This window comes from Callithrix jacchus, chromosome 12 (assembly GCF_049354715.1).
Source record: "Callithrix jacchus isolate 240 chromosome 12, calJac240_pri, whole genome shotgun sequence".
NCBI lineage: Eukaryota > Metazoa > Chordata > Mammalia > Primates > Cebidae > Callithrix > Callithrix jacchus.
This window is the reverse complement of record NC_133513.1, coordinates 112,342,148-112,365,528: the sequence shown is the minus strand read 5'-3', so window position 1 is coordinate 112,365,528 and position 23,381 is coordinate 112,342,148. Positions and strand designations below refer to the sequence as shown.

The 23,381-nt window shown below is 51.7% G+C and overlaps 1 protein-coding gene across 12 annotated transcripts in view; it reads right to left on the bottom strand.

Moving 5' to 3' along the window:
- GRK5 (G protein-coupled receptor kinase 5) overlaps positions 1 to 23,381 on the bottom strand; it is a 247,860-nt gene that overhangs the window by 33,501 nt on the left and 190,978 nt on the right. For 9 of the 12 annotated variants that reach the window (XM_078346618.1, XM_078346613.1, XM_078346617.1 and 6 more), the window contains one exon: positions 1,507 to 1,607. Coding sequence is in view for 9 of the 12 variants with exons in the window: in XM_078346613.1 (XP_078202739.1) it covers positions 1,507 to 1,607 (101 nt within the window). In the remaining 3 variants the exon portion in view is untranslated. Of the gene's footprint in view, positions 1 to 1,506; positions 1,608 to 4,281; positions 4,440 to 23,381 lie in introns of all 12 variants that reach the window. The other 3 variants (XM_078346610.1, XM_078346611.1, XM_078346612.1) reach the window with 1 other exon arrangement.

Genomic DNA, 23,381 nt, shown 5'->3' with positions numbered 1-23,381 from the left:
GCTGGGATACAGCTGGGAGCATGGGGTTGGCATTGTATGTGGGACTCAAACAGTGAGTAGCAAACATGAAATAAACGAACCCAGAGCTACGTCATTATGAATGAGTTCAGCGCTACAAGGGTTGAGGGGTCTCTCTGAAGAAGTGACCTTGAGCTGAGAACAGATGAAGACTTCATGAGGTGCAGGGAGGGGCTGGGAGTCAGAGGTGGGGGCACAGTCCCTCAGAACCGCAGCTCTGGATCTGGTCTTGGACCAGCAAAGCCAACACTGGGACTTTTTTATGCATGAGGCGGAACTGACTGGTCACCTGCTGTGGGCCCTGGGATGTTGTGGTTCTATGGATCTTCGGCCATCAGGGGCAGTGTCTGGCAGGGTTCCGAAACTGACTCAGGCAGAGATGAGCTTCTTCCCTTTAGAAAGTGGCTGTGCTGAGTAATCTAGCCCAGCCACTCCACTTTGGACTTGGGGAAGGGAGGGGACTACGGCAGGTACGCCACATCAGAGGCTGTGTCCTGCCAAACCTGAAAGCCACTGTTGGGGGCCAAAGACAACCATTCCCTCAGAGTCAGGGTCACCAATAAAGACCCCACCCACTGTCGGACTTGACTCCTGGGCAGCTCCAAGAGAGCAGCAACCTCACTTGCTCTGCCCACCAGGGCCTCCCCCGACTACTTAACCCAGGGCTGGGTCCCAGGATGGCCCTCCCAGCTCCCCTCCAAGTGTATGCAGGTTGCAGTTTTTCTTGTGCAAACTCCATGAAAGCCAGGACTGAGTTCTTGTTCACCTTTGTATTCCCCAGCACCCAGCACAGAGCCAAGTACACAGTAGGTACTCAGTTGATGTCTGTGGTGCTGAATAAGGGCACACAAAAAGCCCCAGGCTCATCCAGCTATGTGGGGTAATGTGGTTTGGGAGAGCTTTTGCGGGTGTGCATGTGTATGTGTGTGCACACGCAGGTGCACACTTGCATGTGTCAGTCAGCAAGTGTGTGTGTGTGTGTGTGTGTGTGTGTGCTCATGCCTTCAGGGTGTGTATGTGCAGGATGGGGTGGGGGTTTCGTTGGTGCTCTGCTGGCAACATGCCCATCGATTTGTCTCACCCCCTGCGGGGGCAGACGTACCGCCTGCAGACAAGGTAAGAGGGTTTGGCTGAGATGCCCGCCTGCATCAGAAGCACTGGCTCTGGTTGGTGGTGGGGGTGGGGGGTGGGGACCCTGGGAAAAATTTCCCAACCACCCAGACAGGGTCAAATTTTTGCACATTCCTCTGTCTCCACAGCCTGGAGAGCCACGTGCTTTCAACACCCTTTGCAGCAGATGTTTTCTTTGGACTTGGCACCTCGTATCTTTTTCTCTTCGTGGGAAGTATGCAAATAGTTGGTATAACTTGGCTGATGCCGTCAGACACTGAAGACCTGCCTCAGTGCCCTGTATGGTCAGAAAGAGAGCTGAGGCAGCCCCTCTCTGGGCAGCCCGGGGAGGACAGGCCAGGTGGCTGGGGCACTTACTGTGCACAGGCAGAAAAGAGTTCTTTGCACGGCTTCTGCAGGAGCTTCTCCTCCGTCTGCGAGACCAGGTCTCGGCCAACTTGGGCTATGAAAACAGAGGACTGGAAGGAGGAAGGGAAGGGAGGTGGTCAGTGAGGGGCCAGCAGCAGTGTGGCTGGGTGTGCCCACAGGAGTTGGGCCAAGAACCAGCCAGGCTCCAGGTGCTAATGCACCTGGCAGCCCATCTCCGCCCCAGCGAGTGGCCAGCTGCCTCCTCCAGCCTGTACCTGGCTCTGGGCTACCTGGACACTGATGGTTTGGGGAGGTGGATGAGCTGGAAGGCAGTGAATGAGCCCAGGTTCAGGGTGAGACTCCTGGCTGTGCCACTTACTGGCTGTGTGACCTCATGGAGGTCATTTGGCTTCTCTGAGCCTCATTCCTCATCTGCATAACACTGATAATGATAGTCCCCATGGCCTGGGCATGTAGTCAGAGCTGACAAGGGGTGCAAATGCTCCCAACTGTAAGGGGCTGTGCAGGGTGACCCAGCCCATCAGTGAGCACCTAGCAGTCTTGGTGATGTCCCTTGACCATGCTGGGCCTCTTTCCTCCAAAGGCAAGAGAAGAGGAACAGCTGCCCAGCCCAGGTTCATGTGTGAAAGGATTTGGATCGGGCCAAGGTGGACAGGAAGGCTCAGGAAGGGGGTGAGGAGGGGAGAAGTAAGGAGGGGAGGGGAACCATAGCCCCGGAGCTGCAGGCCTGGGTTTGAATCCCAGATCTGTGACTCACAGATGTGGCCTTGGTCTTAACTGCTCAGCCTCTCTCTTGTCAGGAAGATGAAAGGGAATAGCAGTTTTTCTTGGAACAAATCAATAAAAACTTCAGGTAAGGCATTTGGCCCAGATCCAGCAGTAGTAGCAAGCATGAAATAAGTCACCACTGTCATTCCTTTCTCTCTCTAGGTTAAGCTGCTGGCTTGGGTATTTCAAGTTTGAAAGGACATTTCCAAGAGTTTCTGCATCTGGCCCAGGAGTGGTGGCCGCATCTGGAAGGCAGCTCCACCCTGGGCAGGCCTCACCCACTCCGTCCCCTCCTCCCACCATTCACTCTCTGCCAGCTGTTCCCTGGGGCTGACTCACCAGCTGGGCTTTGAGACGGGTTTTTAATAAATTACAGGGATAATTAAGAAAATTGCAGGGAGTGGGCTCAGAAAGATGGGTTGTGGACATAGCTCTCTTCCAAAGGGATGCTGAAATCTGAAAGCCTTGCTTTCTCTTCCCAGCTATTGAAATGTGCCCATGGGGCTGATTTGCTAAGTTCACTGGATGGTTTCTTAGGGGAGGGGAGTCAATCCCTGGGGGTGGAGGGGACGCAGCAGCTGGCCTGTCCTTGGTGAATGAAATCAGTGGCTTGTTTTCTGTTCCCCACGGTTCTGAATGTCCAAATCCCTTCCTTCCTTCCTTATTTCTTTTCCAGGCCCAGCCCTCACTGTAGGCTCCCCACTGACCTCAGGGTCTCCCCCCAATCAGGCCTGAGAGGCTTCAGCTTCTTGGGGGGCAGCCTGCAGCATGGTGCAAGCTGCTGCGATAGAGAACAGCGCTCACCCAAGTGCAGGCCAAGCCATTCCTACCAAACAGCAGGCTCAGAGCACATCCATCTACCAGCTCCCATCAGCAGCCTGGGTAGTGGCTGCTCTCCCCCACCTGCCTTCCCACTCTGTCCCAGGAGACACAGAAGAGCAACCCACAGAGCACTGGTCACAACTTTTGCAGAAAAGACGCCTGATGTCATGGGAAGAGCCCCAGGCCAAGAGCCAGGAGCCTGAGCTCTGGCCCAGCCTCTGACCTTGGCCATTCTGTGCCTCCATCTCACCCTCTGAAACAGGAAGAAGCTGCTCCAGAGATGCCTGAAGGGTCCTTTGAGATTTGGGAACCTATCACTGGGGGCTTGTGCTTCTAAGACTTGGGAACTTTCTTGGGACTTGGCAGCCGAGTCTCTTGGGAATCAATACCTCCAGGCTACTTTGAAGCAACCGAATATCAGAACAAATCCTGAGGCCCTGGGCAAATCTGCTTCAGGAAGGGGAGAGCTGACGGTTAGGCACCCCTAGTCCGGGAGGGCCCAAGGCCTGGCACACAGCTGGTGCTCTCTGTCTGTTAATGAGCAAGACGATACGATCCTGGTGTTGTACCAGGATATGACCTTGAGCCTGGTGCAAGTCAGCAAGGACCAGATAGAGATGCCAGCAGGGTGGGCCACGGGGAGAAAGCAGAACAGTCAGAAGCAGGACCTGAGTTGCCCACCTGTGTGCACTCTGTAGGGTTCTGCCTTTGTTTCTGCCTAGGGAGAACCTATCTTACCCACCACAGCCACAGCTGGGCAGGGTAGAATTAAAAAATGAAGATGTAGCCAGGTGGGACTCAGTGGCTCATGCCTGTAATCCCAGCACTTTGGGAGGCCAAGGCAGGAGGACTGCTTGAGGCCAAGAGTTTGAGATGAGCCTCGTCAACATGGTGAGACTCTATCTCTACCAAAAATAAAAATAAAAAAATAGCCAAGCATGGTGGCATGCCTGTAGTCTCAGCTACTTGGGGGGCTGAGGTGAGAGGATTCCTTGAGCCCAAGAGATCGAGGCTGCAGTGAGTCGTGATCACACCACTGCACTCCAGCCTGGGCAAAAGGGTGAGACCCCTTCTCAAAAATAAAAAAAAAATGGAGTCAGCATGGTTTTGACCTCAAAATACTTTTTCTCCACTAAGACAGAAATGATATACTATAAGGTAATAACGTCCTACCAGAAAGCTCTTATGCCTCTCGGCTGTACTGCACATGGTGATATATGAAATGGGCTAGGTGAAATTCAGCGGCTTTCAAACCTTCTTTCTTTTTCTTTTTTTAAGCAGCAAACTTTCTCCTCCAAATGAAATTTATCCACAGACCCAATATTTAAAACCTATAAAAATAATTTAATTGGTAACAATGGTTTACATATATTGAAGGCTAACTCTAGTCAGGGACTGTGCTAAACACCTTGCTTCATGAATTCATTGAATCATACCCTGAGGTAGCTATTATTATAGTACCCATTTTGCAGATGAGGAAATAGAGGTTCAGAAAGGTCAAGCAGTTTTATCAGGGTCATCCAGCCAATACGTGCCTGAAAGGGGATTTGAACCTAGTTTGGGTACCTACTGAGTGAGATCTGGCCGGAGTGGGCTGTCTGGGCCCCCTGTGCCCCCTCTCACCTTATCCCCTCAGGACCCTTGATGTCTGACTCTAGCCCCTGGTGCTCTATAGAGCCCAGCGTAAGGACCAGGGTGCTGTTTGGTCCCACAGCAGAGGCAAGTGATGCAGCTTGAGACAATGAGCCCAGCGGCTCAGAGAAGGGAGAGGTCATTGCGGGCTGGGGCTATCTGGGAAAGGCTTTATGGAAGACAGAATAAGGGGCAAAGCAGAATTTGACCCTCCTACCTGTAGGCAGGGACAGCCAACTGGACTCCCTTCTCAGCAGATAGGAGAAGGGAATTGTCCAGGGTCTAGAGGTGACCCAACGGTGTACATGAAGTCACACCACTCTCATACCTTGGATTGGCTGGGGGTGGAGCTCTGCCCAAGGGCAAAGCCCTAACACGGGAGTTAATTCGTGGGTAATAACATTTGGCTTTAAAGTCACTAGCTCCACTGGAAGAGATTAAGCGATTCCTACCCAACCCCCTTTCAAGTGCCTCCAGGGAATGACACCTTTGACAGTAAGATGAGAAAAAGAAGCTGCTGCCTAGTGTGGTGTGTCTTAAACTTAAGCCCAAAGCTGCCAGGAGGGTAAGAAGTGAGCAACTGCAGTCAGACCTTTAGTATTTGCCTCAATGGAACCAGTCCTTCCCCTCCAGTTCAGAGAAATCATTTACAAAGAGAGACCCTTTAAGAAGGCCCTCCGCTGGCTGCCTGTCAGATCGGATACACCAGGTAAGAAACAAGGCCCCCAGAAGCTCAGAGAGCCTGGGTTGTGAGTAATCTCAGCTCAGCACCTGGGATCCATCCTCTGGGTCTTTGAAGGCAGGAGAATTCCATGCAGTTTCAGATATCTGTCTGGTGGGCCCATAAGGCGAGCTGGGGAAGGGAGCAGGGCACCCTACATGCCAGGTGGGTTCTGGAGAGAAATGTCACCGTCACTCCACTGAGGACTCAGGAATGTCAGGAGAGCTAAGGCTGGGCAGCACTCTGGCTCTTCTAGCAGGGATTGTACCTCTGGGATGGAGCTGATGGTCAGGGGTACCACGCTCCCCCTGTCAAAGATGTCCCCTGAATGTCAAACCATATAGAAATCCAAGAGTGAGGGCCTCAAGGTCTGTAGATACCTACAGAGGTGAAAGCAGCCAGGATGGAAGGGGTCTTGGTGGTGCTCACTGGTAAAACTCCCCCAGGGGTCTGGGACCCCCTCAGGTCACCAGGTGGTCTCCTTAAACATCTCTAGCTGCAGACCTTGACTTTCACACAACAGTGAATTTGGGCACCAAGGTTCCTTTGAAAGGTATCAAGTCAACTGGAAGAAGGAGCAGGGGAGAGTTTCTCTGAAGGCCCCGCCATGAATGCCTGCCCTTTGTGGCCTTGTACAGCTGAAGCTACCCAGCTGGGCAGCCTCAACATGGGGAGTTGGCCTGGCTCTGCCAGGGTCCACTGTGATGACTCTGGAACCTTGAGGAGGGCTCCGTGACCATCTCTCTGGGACAGCTGAAGACACCAAGATTTGCCCTGGGGACACAGCTGTGTAAGCTGGGGTGCTGGCCACAGAGCTCTCTCCCCTCTGGCTGAATGGGAAAGGACTTGGCTGCCTCGAGGCTCTGTGGGCTGTAAGGACCCCACTGGCAATCATTTCCCAGTGCTGAGCTCTCCACCCACTTCTTTGGTGAAGGACTCTCCCCTTCTGTTCCCCACTGAAGCTGGGGAGGGACAGAGGTGACCTTGAACAGGGGGCACTTTGCCTGCTCTGTGAGTCAGTGCCTCTGTATAAAAGCCCCCTTCACCTGGAGGTAAAAGAACTTACTCCACCTGCCTCTTGGGATGGGAAATTGACCTTGACTCCTCCTCCTGCAATGGAGGAACCTGGAGCTGCACTGGGCGGGGGGAGCCAAGGCTGCCTGCTGTTCCAGTGGGCAGACCAGACAGAGCTCATGCTGGCCTGTAACTGCCCTCAGGACCCGCAGCTACTCACTCCTTCTTACCACCTCTTCCCTATGGCCCAGACTCACTCTCTGCTCTATGCCACTGGTTCTGGGGATCCAGGCAGTTCCTGATGTCTGTGATAACCAGAATGTACCTTTTCAGGCAGCAAGAGATGATGCTTGCCTGGGAACCACAGTGTACTGAGAAAAGCCCTTCCCACTACTTCGAACATAACAACTTCGATCCCCTGAAATGGATGAAGTAGGCCTAGGGTGGCTTCGCACCTGCACTCCTCTCTAAGCCCCTCCCCTCCCTGTTGTCCTCATCTCATGCATCCTCCACTGCTGTGACTGTAAACTCCAACATGCCATGAAGATCACCTCTCTCATCTTCTGTTCCATTAGAACAGAAACCTCTGGGATATTCAGGCATGGTGTGGACGATGTATTGCTGACCAGTAATGACTCAATGCACTGGAGGCCTTGGAATTTTCAAAGACGAGACTGTTGGGGTGGCCATGTGGTTAGAGAGAAGAGCTAGGGGCTTGTCCTGAAGCTGTGTTTGTAGAGCAATGGGTTTAGAATGGATGGGGTGACTTGCTGGCTAAGCCCTTGCCCCCAGCACCCCTTGGAACAGCAAATGCCCAACGCCTCACCCCTCCCATGTCAGCTGCAGCAGAGAGAAATGTCTGGTTAAGCGCCATCGCCATCTGTGCTTAACCTGAAGCAGGATTGATCCAGGGTATTCCAGGCATTGAGACAGGCTGGGAGGCAGGCTGCTGGGGCAGAAGACAGGGGCCTGGACTGGCCATGAAGCCACCCCAGTGGGCACCACACTCAGCACTGGATCTGGGAAGCATATGTGGATCACCCACCACACCCAAGGCTGATGCTCAGACATCCACCCTCAGTGGCATTACAGAGGGAGGGACCCAAGCCCAAGGGCAGGTGACAGCCCAACCTCAGCTCTGCCTCTGCCCGTTCAGCCAAAACCCACAGAGCAGGCAGTCCACAAGGTGGTGCCATTGCTTCCCTATGCTCCTTCACCCCACCGGCCGACCAGACTTCTGGTTCTCAAAGACTTGGGAGGCCAGATGAGCACACCTGGAATAATTACCAACTGATTATAATCTCAGACCAGAGGAGTGAGGCCTTCGCAATAACAATTGCAGGGTGGGGGAGGGGAGAAGATATCAATTAGGCCAGTTGCAGTGGCTCACACCTGTAATCCCAGCACTTTGGGAGGCCGAAGTGGGTGGATCACCTGAGCTCAGGAGTTCAAGACCAGTCTGGCCAACATGGTGAAACCCCGTCTTTACTAAAAATACAAAAATCAGCCAGGTGTGGTGGCTCAGGCCTGTAGTCCCAGCTGCTTGGGAGGCTGAGGCACGAGAATTGCTTGAACCCAGGAGGCGGAGGTTGCAGTGAGCCAAGATGACTGAGCCACTGCACGCTAGCCTGGGCAACAGAGTGAGACTCAGTCTCAAAAAAAAAAAAAAAAAGATCAATTTGAGAGGGAGCACTGAAGAGGTAAGATGGGCCTGGACCTTAAAGGAGAGAGAAGCTGGACTGCAGGGATAGGGCCTGGAGGCTGGAGTCAGCGCTGAACAGAAGACACTGCTCAGAGTCAGTGCGGATCATGGGAAGGAAGCACAAACGGCCGACAGGCATGCTGCCATTGCGTGAGGCTGACCCTCTCCTGGGGCAGCCACCGGTGGCTGAGTCATCAGCTCTCAGGATGATGTCACCATGGCTGCTGCACTTGCTCCCCCAGCACTGCTCTCCTGCCTCTGCACCATGAATGACTGACATGAGGAAGGGACATCATTTCCTACATCACTGAGCAGCTCCAGATGTTTGAGACTCTGATTCCCAAAGCATCTCCGTGCATTAACATCCCTTGTTTCAAGTGTCAGAGTGGAGATGGAATCAGTCGTACTTGGCTGGTGTCCTTGGAGGCACCCAGGGAAGGAAGGTAACTGAAAGGCCATGAAATCAACTCAGAGCCACACCCGGAGGCCTCCCCAGGAGCCACCAATAATCCTCTGCCCCATGTCACGCTGGGAACTGTCTGGAAACACATGCCTGATACTTGTTCAGAGATTCAGGAGTGAGATGTGGCAGGAGGAATTGGAGATCAGAGGGCTCTCCAGGAAAGACCCCTCAGGGTTTAGCCCTTCAACCCACTCATGGCACAGATGGGGAAACTGAGAGAAGAGGTCCCCTCCAAGTCACTTTTTGGCCCATGGCAGAGCCAGGATTGGCACCTCTGACTGGGAGGCATGGATCTAAGTGGTACAAGCCCTTAAACAGGTGTCCTGGGCCAGCCCTCCAAGAAGGACATGCCTTTGGCCTCCTTGGCCCCAGTCAAAACCAGCTTGTCCCCATTTCACAGCTGGGAACACTCACATCCAGTAATCTCAGTCCTGGCGTCTCTGCCGCCCACTGCCTCCTCTCCATCCCCAGCTGGCTGCCCTGGTTTGGAGAATTCCCTTCTCTTGCTTGGACTGCTCAGGAGGCCCCTCACGGGTCTCTGCCAGATACCCTGCCTGACCTGCTTCCCTTTCTGTCCCCTGCTCTCCAGTGCTGTGGCACCACACTGGCTGTTTCCTGGGTGAGCTCCAGCTTTCTGGCCAGTAGACCTTTGCTTGGTCCCTTCATTCCTTCCCACCCCTTCACGGCATGTCCAAACTGCACCCAGTCTTCAGGACCTGCTTCTGATGTAAGATGATTCTCCCAGCAGGCAGGACCTTCCCTCCAGCCCCAGCTCCGGGAGACAGTTGCTGCCATCATCATCATCTCTGCCATCACTGCCATTTCTCTTCTTTTTTTGAGACAGGGTCTCACTCTGTCACCCAGGCTGGAGTGCAGTGGCACAATCTTGGCTCACTGCAACCTCTGCCTCCCAGGTTCAAGTGATTCTTGTGCCTCAGCCTTCCGAGTAGCTGGGATTACAGGCATGCATCACCACACCTGGCTAATTTTTGTATTTTTGGTAGATACGGGCTTTTATCATGTTGGCCAGGCTGGTCTAGAACTCCTGGTCTCAAGTGATTCACCTGTCTCAGCTGCTGGGATTACAGCAGGGCGTCACCACGCCCAGCCGTCACTACCTTTTCTTGAGCACCCACTTACGATATGCCAGGTCCTAGGAGCTTTATGTGGGGTACCTTGTTTAATCTTCTTGAGGTAGGTTTTATTATTCTTACTATCCTCAGTTTACACATAGTTGGCCTGGGAGCAAAGACAGGATTCAAACCTGGGAGTCTGGCCAGAGAACCTTCTCCCTGAGCACCACCATGTACTCCAAGGGTGCCACATTCCTTCCTAGACAGTGTGTAGGAGGATGTGGCCTTGAGGACAAGCCCTCCCTGGAGTCCCAAGGGGGCTGGATAAGGAGGTGCAGTGGACTCTAGGTGTTTTGACCAATGGTGTTTGTATAGTGCTGTCATGCGTACCCCCCTACCCCACGGTAACGTCCAACATATGCTTCACTTCAACAAAGGAAAACATCCCACCGAGGAGCTCCACGCTCATTAGCCATGGTTCGGTCAGTGGACAAAAGGTCGGCCCAGGAGACTGTCCACTCTATCTCCAGACGCAAGCACTTAGGGCTTAATGATGTGTATATTTTCATATGTGGGCAGCTGACATTCCCCATGTAAACTATTTGCAATTTCCCAGAGTGGACAGACTCAGCTTTCAGGAAAGCTGAGCAGGGGAGAGGGAAGACTCTTTGGAAGAAAGGGGCTCCCAGGGGTCCCCTTCCTTCTGTACAAGGGACTGCCCTGTCCTGCCGGCACAGGGTGGAGGTCATGTGTCTTGGGGGGGCTACCCTCATTTCTCCTTCGGGGCGGGAACAGAGGAGAGGCACTCCCACAACCATACCCTGGCCGCCCCTTGACCCTCCTACAGGGGATCTGCGTCAGCTACGGGAAGCCTGGTGTGGGCGGGGGCAGGCGTGGGAGTTGGGTCTTCAGCAGGAGCCAGGGCTAGAGGCCACTGTGGGCGCCTGAGGGACGGCCCGGCCTGACAGCCACGGCCCCTGAGAGAGGCAGGCATTGTACTGGGCCTTGATGTGGGTTTTCTCATACAGCTTTACTTCTGTGGCTCCCTGGAACAATGCTGTGAGGAGGGTCACAGATGTGGAAACTGAGCCCTAGAGAGCTCTGTGATGAGGAGTATGGCCTCATTCCTGCTCATCAGGGTGGAATGCGGTACCAGGTGTGCAGTGGAGATTCTGTAAACGCCGCAGACGGAACACTTAGTAAGTAGTGGACCTGAGACTCAAAGCCAGGCCTGCCCAGTTCCAATCCCTGCAATCTCTCCACTCCACTTTGCTGAATGAACCGTTGACGTTCCTGGCATGCAGTAGGCGCTCAATATGCTTGTTGGATAAGTGTGTGTGTGCACACGAGTGTGTGCGTGTGACCCTTCACAGCAGGGAAGAGGGAGATAGGAAGTAGCAGGGCTGTCCACCAGAAGGTCCTTTATGGGGTCATCTGGTCTACCTCCTGCCTTTGTAACATGCTGGGCCAATCACAGTTCTAAGAAATTTTCTTAATTAAAACCAAATGGAGGGGCTGAGCCCATCTCAGGCAGAAACCGTAGGATGGAGCTGCTGGTTGGGGGAGAAGCTGGAGCTGCTCCTGGAGAAGTGTCCTGGTCTGGGGGCTCCCGGCCTAGGTATCGCCGTGTCTGTCTCATGGTTTCATCGGACAACAGGAGAGAATGTCCTCCTCATCTCTCCAGTACATTCCCCCTTTGAGCAACCGGGAGGTAAGTATCTGCCACTTGCCGCCAAAAATCCAGACAAATTCACCATCTATAAAATCAGGGGCTTAGGCCAGGCGAGCAGGAGGCCTCCAAACTCTCTTCACGTGGCCAAGAGCTCCCCTCATCTTGCTGGGCTCGGATTCTGTGAGCTCACTCAGCCCTGATCACCCGGCTGCAGCGACAGGGTCTGGGGTGGGGAGAGCAGGGGGTGGTGGGGCAAATAGGGGCTGTTCCAACCCTAAACCCTGGCTTGCAATTAAACATGCTTATACAGTCACAACCAGAGAAAAAGGCTTGCTGAGCGGCAGCAGGCGCAGAGAGCATTTCCTCACTTGAGGGTTGATTTAAGGTCTGGCTGACAGGAAGAAAAAGCACCATTCTTCCACCTTTTTAATCAAAACCTTCAGGGCCATGTGGAAAAGGCAGCGCCGGATGCCCTCACGTCCGTCTGGAGTAGTTCCTCTCTCTGTCCATGGCCAGGCAGGAGACATAATCCACAAGCCCCAGACAAGAACAGACCAAAGGAAGAAAGGCAGGGTTTTGTTTTCGGGGTCACTGGGGGGAAAATAAATCAGCCCAGCCACACGCTCACGAGCAAAGTCCTACGCCTGTCATTCCCTTCACCCTGGGTCTGATGCCAACATCTTGCAGCTCTCGGCCCAGGCACCCCCAGGTCTTCACAAGGATGTCCTTGTGGTCAGCCCAGGTGATGGACTGCATGGTCCGGGCACTGTGCCAGACACAGCCCCACTGGGCAGAAACATGATGGACAGGCAACCCATGGCTAGAGGTCCTTGTGATAAAGCTGGAAAAGTGATGTCACCCCCTTCAGCTAACTCACTGTGCCTCTTCTGAGTTCAAAGGAAGGTGATGCTCACGATTTTCCAAGAAGGTGGGCACAGTCTCCAGTCAGAATCGGATCTAAGGTTGGATGTGGTGACTCACACCTGTAATCCCAGCACTTTGGGAGGCCGAAGCGGGTGGATCGCCTGAGGTCAGGAGTTCGAGACCAGACTGGCCAACATGATGAAATCCCGTCTCTACTGAAAATACAAAAGTTAGCCAGGCATGGTGGTGTACCACTGTAGTCTCAGCTATGCCGGAGGCCGAGGTGAGAGGATGGCTTGACCCCGGGACATGTAGGTTGCCATGAGCTGAGATCACATCACTGCACTCCAGTCTGGGTGGCAGAGCAAGACTCTATCTCAAAAAAGAAAAGAAAAGAAAAAGTGGATCTGCAGTGAAGCTGAGGAGGCCAAAGCTTTAGGGCATTAAGTTGAGTTGAACTCACTCTGTCACCCAGGCTGGAGTGCAGTGGTGTGTTACCGGCTCACCGCAACCTCCGCCTCCTGGGGTGAAGCAATCCTCTTGCCTCAGACTCTGGAGGAGCTGGGATTACAGGTATGCATGATCACGCTGTGCTGATTTTTGTCTTTTTAGTAGAGATGGGGTTTCACCGTGTTGGCCAGGCTGGTCTCCAACTCTTGACCTCAAGTGATCTGACTGCCTCAGACTTCCAAAGTGCTGGGATTATAGGTGTGAGCCACCGTGCTGGGCCAAGGGCTCTTTACTTGTAGTCCTGGGAGCTACAGAATGCTCTGTCTGAGGAGATGGAGCATTTCTACAGAAGCATTTCAGGAAATTGAGGTCACAGATGAAAAGGACCTGAATCTCCAAGTCCTCAGTAATTTGTTGTGATTTCTTTTCCCATTCTCAATATTCACTTTTGTACCTATCTCCTATTCTTTTTCTTAAAAAGGATGCTCAGCAAGTTATTTAAACCTCGGTTCCCCCTCAAAGAAACCCTAGATCTTCCCTTGTCTCCAACTCTCACAGGGGCCTCTTCAGGGCCCTTCCAGAGGCCATGATGCCTTTAGGAAGATGGCATCCTATCTTTTTATCTTTCCTTTGAACAGCCCAATAGACCTAGAGTCTAAGGGCTCTCTGGAGTGTCGTGTGGTTGGTGGAGGTGAAAGTGGGGAGTGACACCATGACCCCGTGTTTAGAAGTAATGGGCATCCATGAAAGGCCTGCGGCTCCATCATGGGGCAGACACATGACACCACTCTTGCAACCTCCTTATTTCTTTACCTGAGGCTCTCTTGTACCTCTTTGGTGGTGACCCTGAGGGGAGCTTGTTCTTCCACCAGGCCAGGAAGAGACTTTAAGCCATGGGAGCTGTCTTTGAGAGCAGAGGTGGAGGTGAGGCCACTGCTGTGACCAGTCAGGAAGCTTCTTCAGCTGGGGTCATTCCACCAGCCATACAGGTTCCCTGAGTGCCCAAACTGTGCCCAGGCCATGAGCTCCACCCTAACAACCCCAAGGACCAACTCCATTGGCCAATGGCAGGAGTTGAAGGTCAGCAAGGGCTGCAAGCTGTGTAGTGCATGTCACAGGACCCAGGGGACAGCGCTCAGGCAGGTGGCCTCTTTAGACACAGGTGGCTCCATGGCTGTGGAGGGGTTTGATCAGGGCCCAAAGGGTAAAAGGGGTTTAGCAGGTCAATAGGGAGGACGCTTCTAACCTTTGACTCACTCTGTTTGTGCACCAGGAAGTCTTCCAAGACCAGGGCTCTGGATGAATTCACTTTTTCCTAATGGCAGAACCAACACTTTTCTAGACCCCTTTCAGATGACAAGGTTACCTTGAGGATCGCAGGCAGACAGCAAGCTCAGGGCCAAGAGCAACCAAGTTAGGGCCACATGACTGGAAGTGCCGGGAGCAAGCCTTACCTCGGGCTGCAAAGGCTGGGGGGTAGTGCCAGCCCCTTCACAGCGCCCTGCTGACCTGGTCAGCCTGAGACCCACAGTGTCATGTTCTCTGGGCCAACAAAGTAGAGAAATCCAGCCCTTCAGAAATAGCCGCAGCCCTTCAAGAAGAAGAAAACAGACTGGGTTTGAAAGACCCTGACCCACATTTCCTTTGCTATTCCAGTGGCTTCACAGAAGCAAGGATTAAGGATGCTTAGGGGTCAGGAAGCGAGGGAGGACATCTTTAAACGCTGGCAGAATTTAACTGGGGCCTCTGAGAGCTGGGCAAGTTTAATGAGAAGGAAAGGAAAATACACAGTGACCCTGACCCAGACCCCGACCCTTTACGTCAAAAGCAAAAGATGATAATGAACAAAATGCAATGTGCCCGGACGTGGAGTGAGAGGCCAGCTGAGCTCCATCAATTTGATAATCCCTGGTCGTGACCTGCAGGCCCAAAGTGTGCAACAGGAGATGACGCGCTGTTTACACAGGCCGCACACGCAGGGGCTCGTGGGACCCAGCGCAGCTGCAGGAGCAGGAGTGGGATTCTTCCTGGCCAGTGGTTTGCATGCAGCCAGCTCTGCTCGGGCCAGTGCAGCCACATGCAGGTCACTGACACATGGAGCCCAGGCCCCAAAGTGCCGGGGATGTTCACTAGGGGAAACGATGGGGAGTGTCCCTCATTCCTTGTGTGTGAGAGGCGAGGGCAGGGCCCGCCAACTTTCCAGAACACCCACCACCCTCCTCAATCTGAAATTGTGTTGGATTTTTCTCCAGTGAAGACTTCATTCCAGGGGCTAGGAAATGAAGGCGGGTGGAGGCAGGGGGGCAGGAGTCTCCTAAGATCCAGGAAATTCAACAGAACCTACCCCCTGCCCCAGCCATGTGATGCCATTTCTCTGCCCAAGGTCCATGGACAGGGAGGGGCTGCCAAGCTACAGGGACCAGGATCACTGCCCACAGAGGACAGAGTCGGGGTGCCCACAGGAAGCCCGAGACTGAGTCTTCTGTCTCCCACCACTCCAAAGATAGGCATTCTGGGCAAGAAACACTATCTACACACAGAAGGACAGGGTCAGAGGCAGAGCCAGCTCCGCCAGCATCAAAGGGACCTCTAATTTTCTGCCCTATAAGGTCACAAGAAAGGAAAAAGAACCTAGAAGGGCCTGCTGAGGCCCACTGTGAGGAGCTCCAGCAGGGCACATCAGCCTCAAGGGCATCAGGAGGCGCCGCAATGAAATCAGGCTGTGGGTAAAGAGAAGTTGTTTTCCAGGAAAGGTCGGTGAGGGGTGGGGTGTGTTCTATTTGAAGAACAATTACACAGTCATGAAATATGCCGCATGGGAGACAGTGACGTGAGAAGATGCTAAGGACACAGTGCAAAGTGGAAGCCAGGGCCCAGGTCGGGGGCCAGGAGCCGGGTTGGGCCTGGGAGGGCGCTGGCAAGCACAGCCTCTGGACGCCAGCTCAGCCCTGCCTCCGGGGCGAGCTCATTCCTCTGCCTTGCTGTCCGCCCCGTGCCACACCTGGGAAGCTGATTCAGGGGGAATTTTTGTCTTCGGTTAACTTTCAAGAAGACAACACAGTAGAAGAGAAAGATCACGGCCTCCAGCATCGAAGAGGCCAGCTTACAGTCCACCCTTCCCTTGCTCTTTTTCCTTCATTGTGGTAAGATAGATGTAACGAAGTTTGCCATTTCAACCGTTTTAAAGTGTACAGTTCAGTGGCGTTCGCATGTTCATCATGGAAACCAGCACTCTATCTTGTTCCAAATATGTTTATCATCCCAAACGGAAACTCTGTATCTGTTAAGTAGCAACTCCCCACCCGCCCCCTCCTACTGGCCCCTGGTAAACACTAACTTACTTTCTGCCTCTATTCTAGACACCTCATAGAAACAGAGTCATACAATATGTGGCCTTTTATGTCTGGCTTCTTTCACTTCACGTGATGTTCTAAGGTTCCTCCACACCGGGGCGTGCGTCAGTGCTTGCTCCTTCGTGTGGCTGAGCATTGCACTGTAGAGACACACTGCTGCTGCTTATGCATTCATCGGCTGATGGACACTTTGATGGTGGCCATTTTTTGGCCATTGTGATAATGCTGCTATGAATGTTTGCATACCAGTATCTGTTTGCATCAATGTTTTCTGCCTTTTTTTTTTTTTTTTTTTTTGAGACAGGGTGTCACTCTGTCACCCAGACTAGAGAGCAGTGGTGCAGTCATAGCTCCTGCAGCCTTGAACCCCAGAGCTCAGGTGATTCTCCCACCTCAGCCTCCTGAGAAGCTAGGATGACAGGCATGTACCACCATACCCAGCCAATTAAAACTTTTTTTTTCTTTGTAGAGATGAGGGTCTTGCTGTGTTGCTCAGTCAGGTCTCAAACTCCTAGCCTCAAGTAATCCTGCCTTGGCCTCCCAAAGTGTTGAGATTACAGGCGTGAGCCACCATGCCCAGCCTCCCTGTTTTCAATTCTCTCAGTTTCACCATTATGAGCTAAAGAACTTTGACTGCCTGGGGTAAAACGAGGACAATGGTGTCTACTACATAGGATGGTCATGAAGATAGAACGCGCTAAAGCTGTAAAGCATGTAGCATACAGTAGGTGCTAAATTAATGTTATTTTCTCCTACCTCCTCCACTAAAACCCAGTGAGTTAATGACTTAGTGCTTACCTAGTAGAACTTCCGGCAACAGCCACCTTCTCCTCTTCACATAGACATTACAAATGTCTCAGCATTTAGACACTTACTGGCTTAAACAAAAAGCACCTCAGAGGAATTGAAGCCCAGCGGCCAGCCAAGCCCAGTGGGAGTAGAAAAACCAAGTCAGCAAGCATTCCTTCTGAGGCCGCCTCTCCTTGTTGCTAGCAAAGAGTTATAGAAAGCCCCACAAGGAGCATTCCAGTCTTCTTCCAAGCTGGGCCTCGGTTTCTTTAGGAAATGAGGAGTCTGGCTCAGCTCCAGGGTGTTTAAACTGGGGTCCAGAGAACCCTAAATGTTCTCCTCAAAGTCCAAGCCTGGGGAAGGAGAAAGGAGGAAAAAGGGAAGTCCAGCCCCTAGTCTGGTCAACCACAGATCTTTTTTATCTGTTTGCATGCTGGGAATCTGTAGATAAAACTGCGTGCGGGGCCCAGAACTGGGCAGCCCCTGAGATTTCCCCGGGCACCCCTCCTTGGTGAGCCTCCGCTTCTTATTATTTTACATGGCTGTTATAAGGACTTCGCAAAACATGGAATGTGAAGTTCTAGGCAACAGCAGCAGCTCAATAAATGCTGGCTGTCCCAGGACAGCTCATGAGCACACGTGTGGCTTGATTTGTGAATTCCTCTCTCTGCTGCTCCCAAAAGTGAAAGAGGAAGAAGATCAACCCCTGTCCCTCACTACTGCTGCTTAAGAAAACTAGAAGTCCCTTTCTCAAGTTTTCTTTTCAATCTTCTTCTGCCTCCAGCCTGTTTGCAGGGCTGTGGCAGGAAGCTGGAAATGCGGGTACCTGGCCCAGCAGGGGCGGCCACCCAGCTAGACCCTCTGCTCAAGTGAAGGTGAACTTTGAGCTCACTGGATTAATTGACAAGAGGATGGAGACCCTGTTCTGAGGGCCGGGAGATGAGGGCCGAGCAATCTCAGTAGAGATGAAAAGCTGGGTCCAGGGCCAATGTCTGGGACCCTAAGCCCCACAGAGAATGGACAAGTACTTGGAAGGGGCCATTTGCCCAAGCCACCCATACTTCGTACCCTTGGTTGCCCTTGAGACCATGAATTGGTTGGATGGACAGACTCTAAGCACCTCCCCAAGGTCATGGACCCCAGTAAGGGAGATCAGGAATGAGCCTGACTCCCAGTCCAGTGCTCTTTGCCCTAAGTCACTCTGTCTCTACCAAAAACAAGCCAGCATTTCCATTACCATAAGCATCATAGCTGGGAAACACAGAGTTAGCCTAGCATCTTCTAAAGATGATGAGAGGTCTCTGGAAGTACAGGGACACAATTAGATAATACTGAGTCACTCAGTGAAAAAGTGATTTTCTCCCATTCTCCTGCAAGCCTCCCATCATGCAGTAGAAAGTGGCGGGCAGTGCCACTGTCTTGTCATCATGTCTCTCACATCCACTAATCTTTAAAATGACAAGAACTGAGGCTTCAGGCTCCTCCTCAGGCAGGCAGTAGAGTATCTAGCTTGGATTTAACATAAATTCTTCCAGTTATCGTTATATATGAGAAATCAATAAGGGTTGTCCAGATGTGTTCCTGGTATGGAGTTTCCTTTTAAAACTTGATCTATTTTAAGTTAAAGGATGAGTTGCTTTAAAGAAAGACATCGTATAGATAACTGTTAAGGATAGTCTGCAAAAGCCACGAAAGTGCTAGAGAATGACTGATGGCCGCAAGTTCATATGAGCGCCATACTCAGTTGGGGAAACTGAGGCTCCAAGGATACAGAGCTGGAAAGTGGCAGGACTGGGGTTCCACAAGGTCCTGGGGACAAGGATGAAGCCAACTGGCTGTGCCAGAGGCCGAGGAGCTGTGGCCCAGCCTGCCTGGGTTGGCCCAGCCTCCTGACACTGGTTCACGGGTCAGGGTGGGGATGCAGTGAGCGAGGGCCAGAGGAGGGAATCTGGAGTCCTTATTACTTCCTTTAATTCAAGCTCTTTACTTTGTAAAATGTGAATGTTTTCCAGAGAGCCCAAAAAACACTACGAATAGATTTCTTTTGTGTAGAAACACAGGCTGACGGGTAACTTCCCCCTTCACAAGAACCAGCTTCTCTATCTTACCCTATCATTGTTTATTGAAACAAAGAGGCACCTGCATCTATGGAGGCCCAAAGAACAATATCGTGCCTGCAGACCTCTGGCAAGAAATGCACCCTAGGAGCTGCTGGCACAATGGCCTTCCCAGTACCCCACAGCGGGATGCCAGACCACTTCCTCAGAAGCCTGCCCCAACCCACCTGTCCATCCCATTGTCCAGGAAGAGCCCACCCAGGCCCTTTCAGCAGGACCAGGCACTGGGTTTGAACTTCCCCTGGAATCCACTGATGATCCCTAAAAGCCACATCAAAACTGGCACCTCTTCTCAGACCTTAGTAATTGGGGTGGAGCACTGCAACCATGGAGACCAGCAATTTGCTCACGGACCCAATTAAAATGAGCTGCAGCAATATCTCCTATAAGTAACACTGCTGAAGCAGGTCACGCAGGGGCTTCCCCATTCTGAACCAGCCACTTCTCTTCCCAAATCTCAGTTACCTAATCTGTAAAATGGGTACACTAATATCCATCTCAGGGAGCTGCTAGGAAGTCCCAAGAGCAAGTCTGTAAGAGGCCAGTGCAGTCCTAGGAAGGGAAGGGCTCAAAGCCTTGAGAACGTTGTCATGTCAACCAGGATAAGGGCTGAATATCCATGAAGGACCAGGCCTGGCCCTGATCTTTCCAACAGGGGGTGGGGCGCTCGTTCTTCAAAGGAAGACCGGGTCATGGGGCTAAATGTGCATTAGGATTTCTTCTCTTTTCTTTCTTTTTTTTTTTTTGAGACAGAGTCTTGTTCTGTCACCAGGCGCCAGGCTGGAGTGCAGTGGCATGATCTTGGCTCACTGCAACCTCCACCTCCTGGGTTCAAACAATTCTCCTGCCTCAGCCTCCCGAGTAGCTGGGAATACAGGTGCGTGCCACCATGCCCAGCTAATTTTTGTATTTTTTTTAGTAAAGATGGGGTTTCACCATGTTGGCCAGGATGGTCTTCATCTCTTGACCTCGTGATCCCAAAGTGCTGGGAAGGATTTCTTTATTTTGTTTCCACACACACCCTTTCCCTTCAAAAACTGAGGCCTTCTTATAAGGACAGATAAGACCAAATGAAAATAAGTCAATTAAAAACAAGTAACAAAAACGAAGTCTGAATGTCATCAAAATGAAAAACCTTTGTGCTTCAAAGGACACCATCAAGAAAGTGAAAAGACAATCCACAGAATGGGAGAAAATATTTGTAAGACATGTACTTGATAAGGAACTTGTATCCAGAACATATAAAGAACTTTTCCCACTCAGCAAAGACAAACAAGTTAATTTAAAAATAAACAAAGAATCTGAATAGACATTTCCCACAGGAGATACACAAGTGGTCGAAAAGCAAAAGAAAGGGTGTTCAACATTATTAATTATTGGGGAAGCATGAATCAGAACCACACCAAGATACCACTTCACATCCACCAGGATGGATAAAATAAAAGGCAGAAAATAACAAGTGTTGATGAGGTTGTGAAGAAACTGGAACCCTGCTGGTGGGAATTTAAAATGGTGCAGTGCTTTGAAGAACAGCTCAGCAGTTCCTCAAAAATTTAAACACAGAGTTCCCATATGACCCAGCAATTCTACTCCTATGTATATAGGCAAATGAAACATCTACACAAAAACTTGTACCTGCATGTCCATAGCATTATTATTCCATAATAGCAAAAAAGTGGGAACAAAAAGTAGAAACAGGTTGGGCATGGTGGCTCACGCCTGTAATCCTAGCACTTTGGGAGGCTGCGCGGGTGGATAACTTGAGGCCAGGAGTTCAAAACCAGCCTGGCCAATGTGGCAAAACCCTGTCTCTACTAAAAGTACAAAAATTAGCCAGGCATGCTGGTGGGCATCTGTAATCCCAGCTACTTTGGGAGAAGAGGCAGGAATATCACTTGAACCCGTGAGGTAGAGGTTATAGTGAGCCAAGATTGTGCCATTGTACTCCAGTCTGGGCAACAGGAGTAAAACTTCGTCTCAAAAACAAAACAAAACAAACAGTGGAAATGACACAGGTCAACACAAGTGTCCATCAACTGAGGAGACTAGCTAAATAAACAAATGTGGTGTATCTTTACAATGGAATATTATTCAGCCATAAAAAGGAGTGAAGTGCTGATGCATGCTACAACGTGGATGAATCTTAAAAACATGCTGCAACAGAAGCCAGTCGCGGATGGCCACACATTATGTGATATTCCATTTATATGAAATGTCTGAAATAGGCCTAGAGACAGGAACCGGATTCGCGGCTGCCAGGGCCTGGCAGGAAAGGGAAATGGAGTGACTGCTAACAGGCCTGACAGTTTCTTCTTGGAGAGATAAAATACCCTGGAATCAGAGAGCAGTGATGGTAATATGATTGTGAATCTTTCTAAAACCACGGAATTCTACTTTAAAAGAATTAATTCTACAGTATGAGAAGTATACCAATAGCAATAAAATTGGTATTTTTGTTTTTGTTTGTTTGTTTATTTTGAAATAGAGTCTTGCTCTGTCACCTAGGCTGGAGTGCAGTGGCGTAACCCTGGCTCACTGCAACCTCCTGCTCCCTGGTCCAAGCAATTCTCTTGCATCAGCCTCAAGTAGCCAAGCTGGCTAATTTTTGTATTTTTAGTAGAGACAGGGTGGGTTTTGCCATGTTGGCCAGGCTGGTCTCAAACCTCAGACCTCAGGTGATCCACCTGCCTCAGTCTCCCAAAGTGCTGGGTTTACAGGTGTGAGCCACTGCTCCCAGTCATAAAATTGGTATTTTTAAAAGTCATCTGTAATTACATAATATGTAATTCTGTTTTCACTTATTACTATTACAATTGGGAACATTTCTTGGGCCAGCTCAGAATGACCCTCCCTTCTCCTGAACACCTGTCACCTGTATCACTTCTGGGCTGCAGAACTGGAAGGCAGAAGGTGAGCTGCTCAGCTCTCTCCGGAGCCCAGCATACACTCAGATCCAACTGCGGCCCGCTGGCCAGCTTCTGTGAGCGGACAAACCTGAGACCACGTGTAAGACATGCCCCACTCATGGCTGTCTACCCAGCACCAGAGACGAGCCTGCCATGCGATGTTTGTAACTTGGGGGTTGAGGGAGGGGAATGTGGAGAGGGAGGCTTTACCGGTGTGCTCGCCTAATATTCCATAGGCTCCTCTGCCTTTCCCAGCCTCCCCACTGGCCATGGACTGCGAGAAGTGTTGCTTCTGGGTCAAGCACATAAAAGCTCTGGTGCCTCCTTCATCCCTCTTTTCCCCTGTGGCACTGACCATGAGACAACACATTCAAGATGGTGTAGCCACAGGGGCAGCCAGGATCCCTGAGTCACCCATGGAGGACCCAAAAGAGCTGATGACCTAATCAGATGATGCATGAGAAAGAAATTAACCTTCGCTGTGAGAAGCCCCTGAGATTTGGGGTTTGTTTGTTGTGGCAGCTAGTCTAAATCATCCTGACTGACGCACTGCCTCCGTCCAGCCTCTGCAGCTGGGGGCCCTCCAGACCCTTCCATGGCCTCTCGAACCCCACAGCTGGCAGTTCCATGTCTGAACGATTTCCTCATTCAACAGCCCGATTTTGAAGGCAGAGAAGGGGGAAAGGCAGATGACAAGCACCGCTGCCTGGGCATTTGAGATGCCCCAGCTACCATGCTCAGTACTTGCTGCTTTGATTTATGATCCTCATGACAGCCCACACACTTGACATATGAGGAAACTGAGGCACTGAGCAGTTAACAAATTTCCCAAGCCCAAGCAGCCCAAAGAAGTCGCATCTGGCTTTGAGCCCACATCTACCTGACTCTAAAGCTCGGCTCCTTCTCAGCACCATGCTGCCCTGTGAGCTCTCCAACAACTCTCAACCCCTTCCAAGCCTGCCCTTGGCTGGCGCCCTGTAACACCCCCAAAGCAAAGCTGGCCATGTGTGGGCGACTGAGGCAGAACTTGGGGCAGTGTCTATGAAGTGGGCTTTGCCTCTTGGGATAAAAACTTCCAGCAAGGATTTAAAGGGCGTCCTCCCGCAGGGAGGGAGAACAGAGCTCCAGGCAGAAGCATCTGCTGCAGGCAGGGGCTTTCTATCCTGGCTTCCAGCAAATACAAGATAGCAGACACCTGAGGTTGTGAGCTTGCCAAGCATGGCTCCCAGAGACATTACGCAGGAAAGCTGAGGGGCATGGAGGGCAGCTACCAGGGCTCCCAGGGCTCCCCTCAGTGTTTCATTCCAACCAACTTGCATTGATTGAGAGCCATGTGTCCAGCATCGTGCTAGGGCAGGAGACACAGAGAGCAGCCGCTGCTGTCTGCATCCAAAGTGAATCCCCCGCCTCTGCAGAGAGTGGGTAGACCTTCCCATGTTCCTCATTCTGTGCTCTGTTTTTCTCGGGGACACCTCCACCCACCCAGAGACTCAAGACAAAAGCCCAAGGCCGGGCCT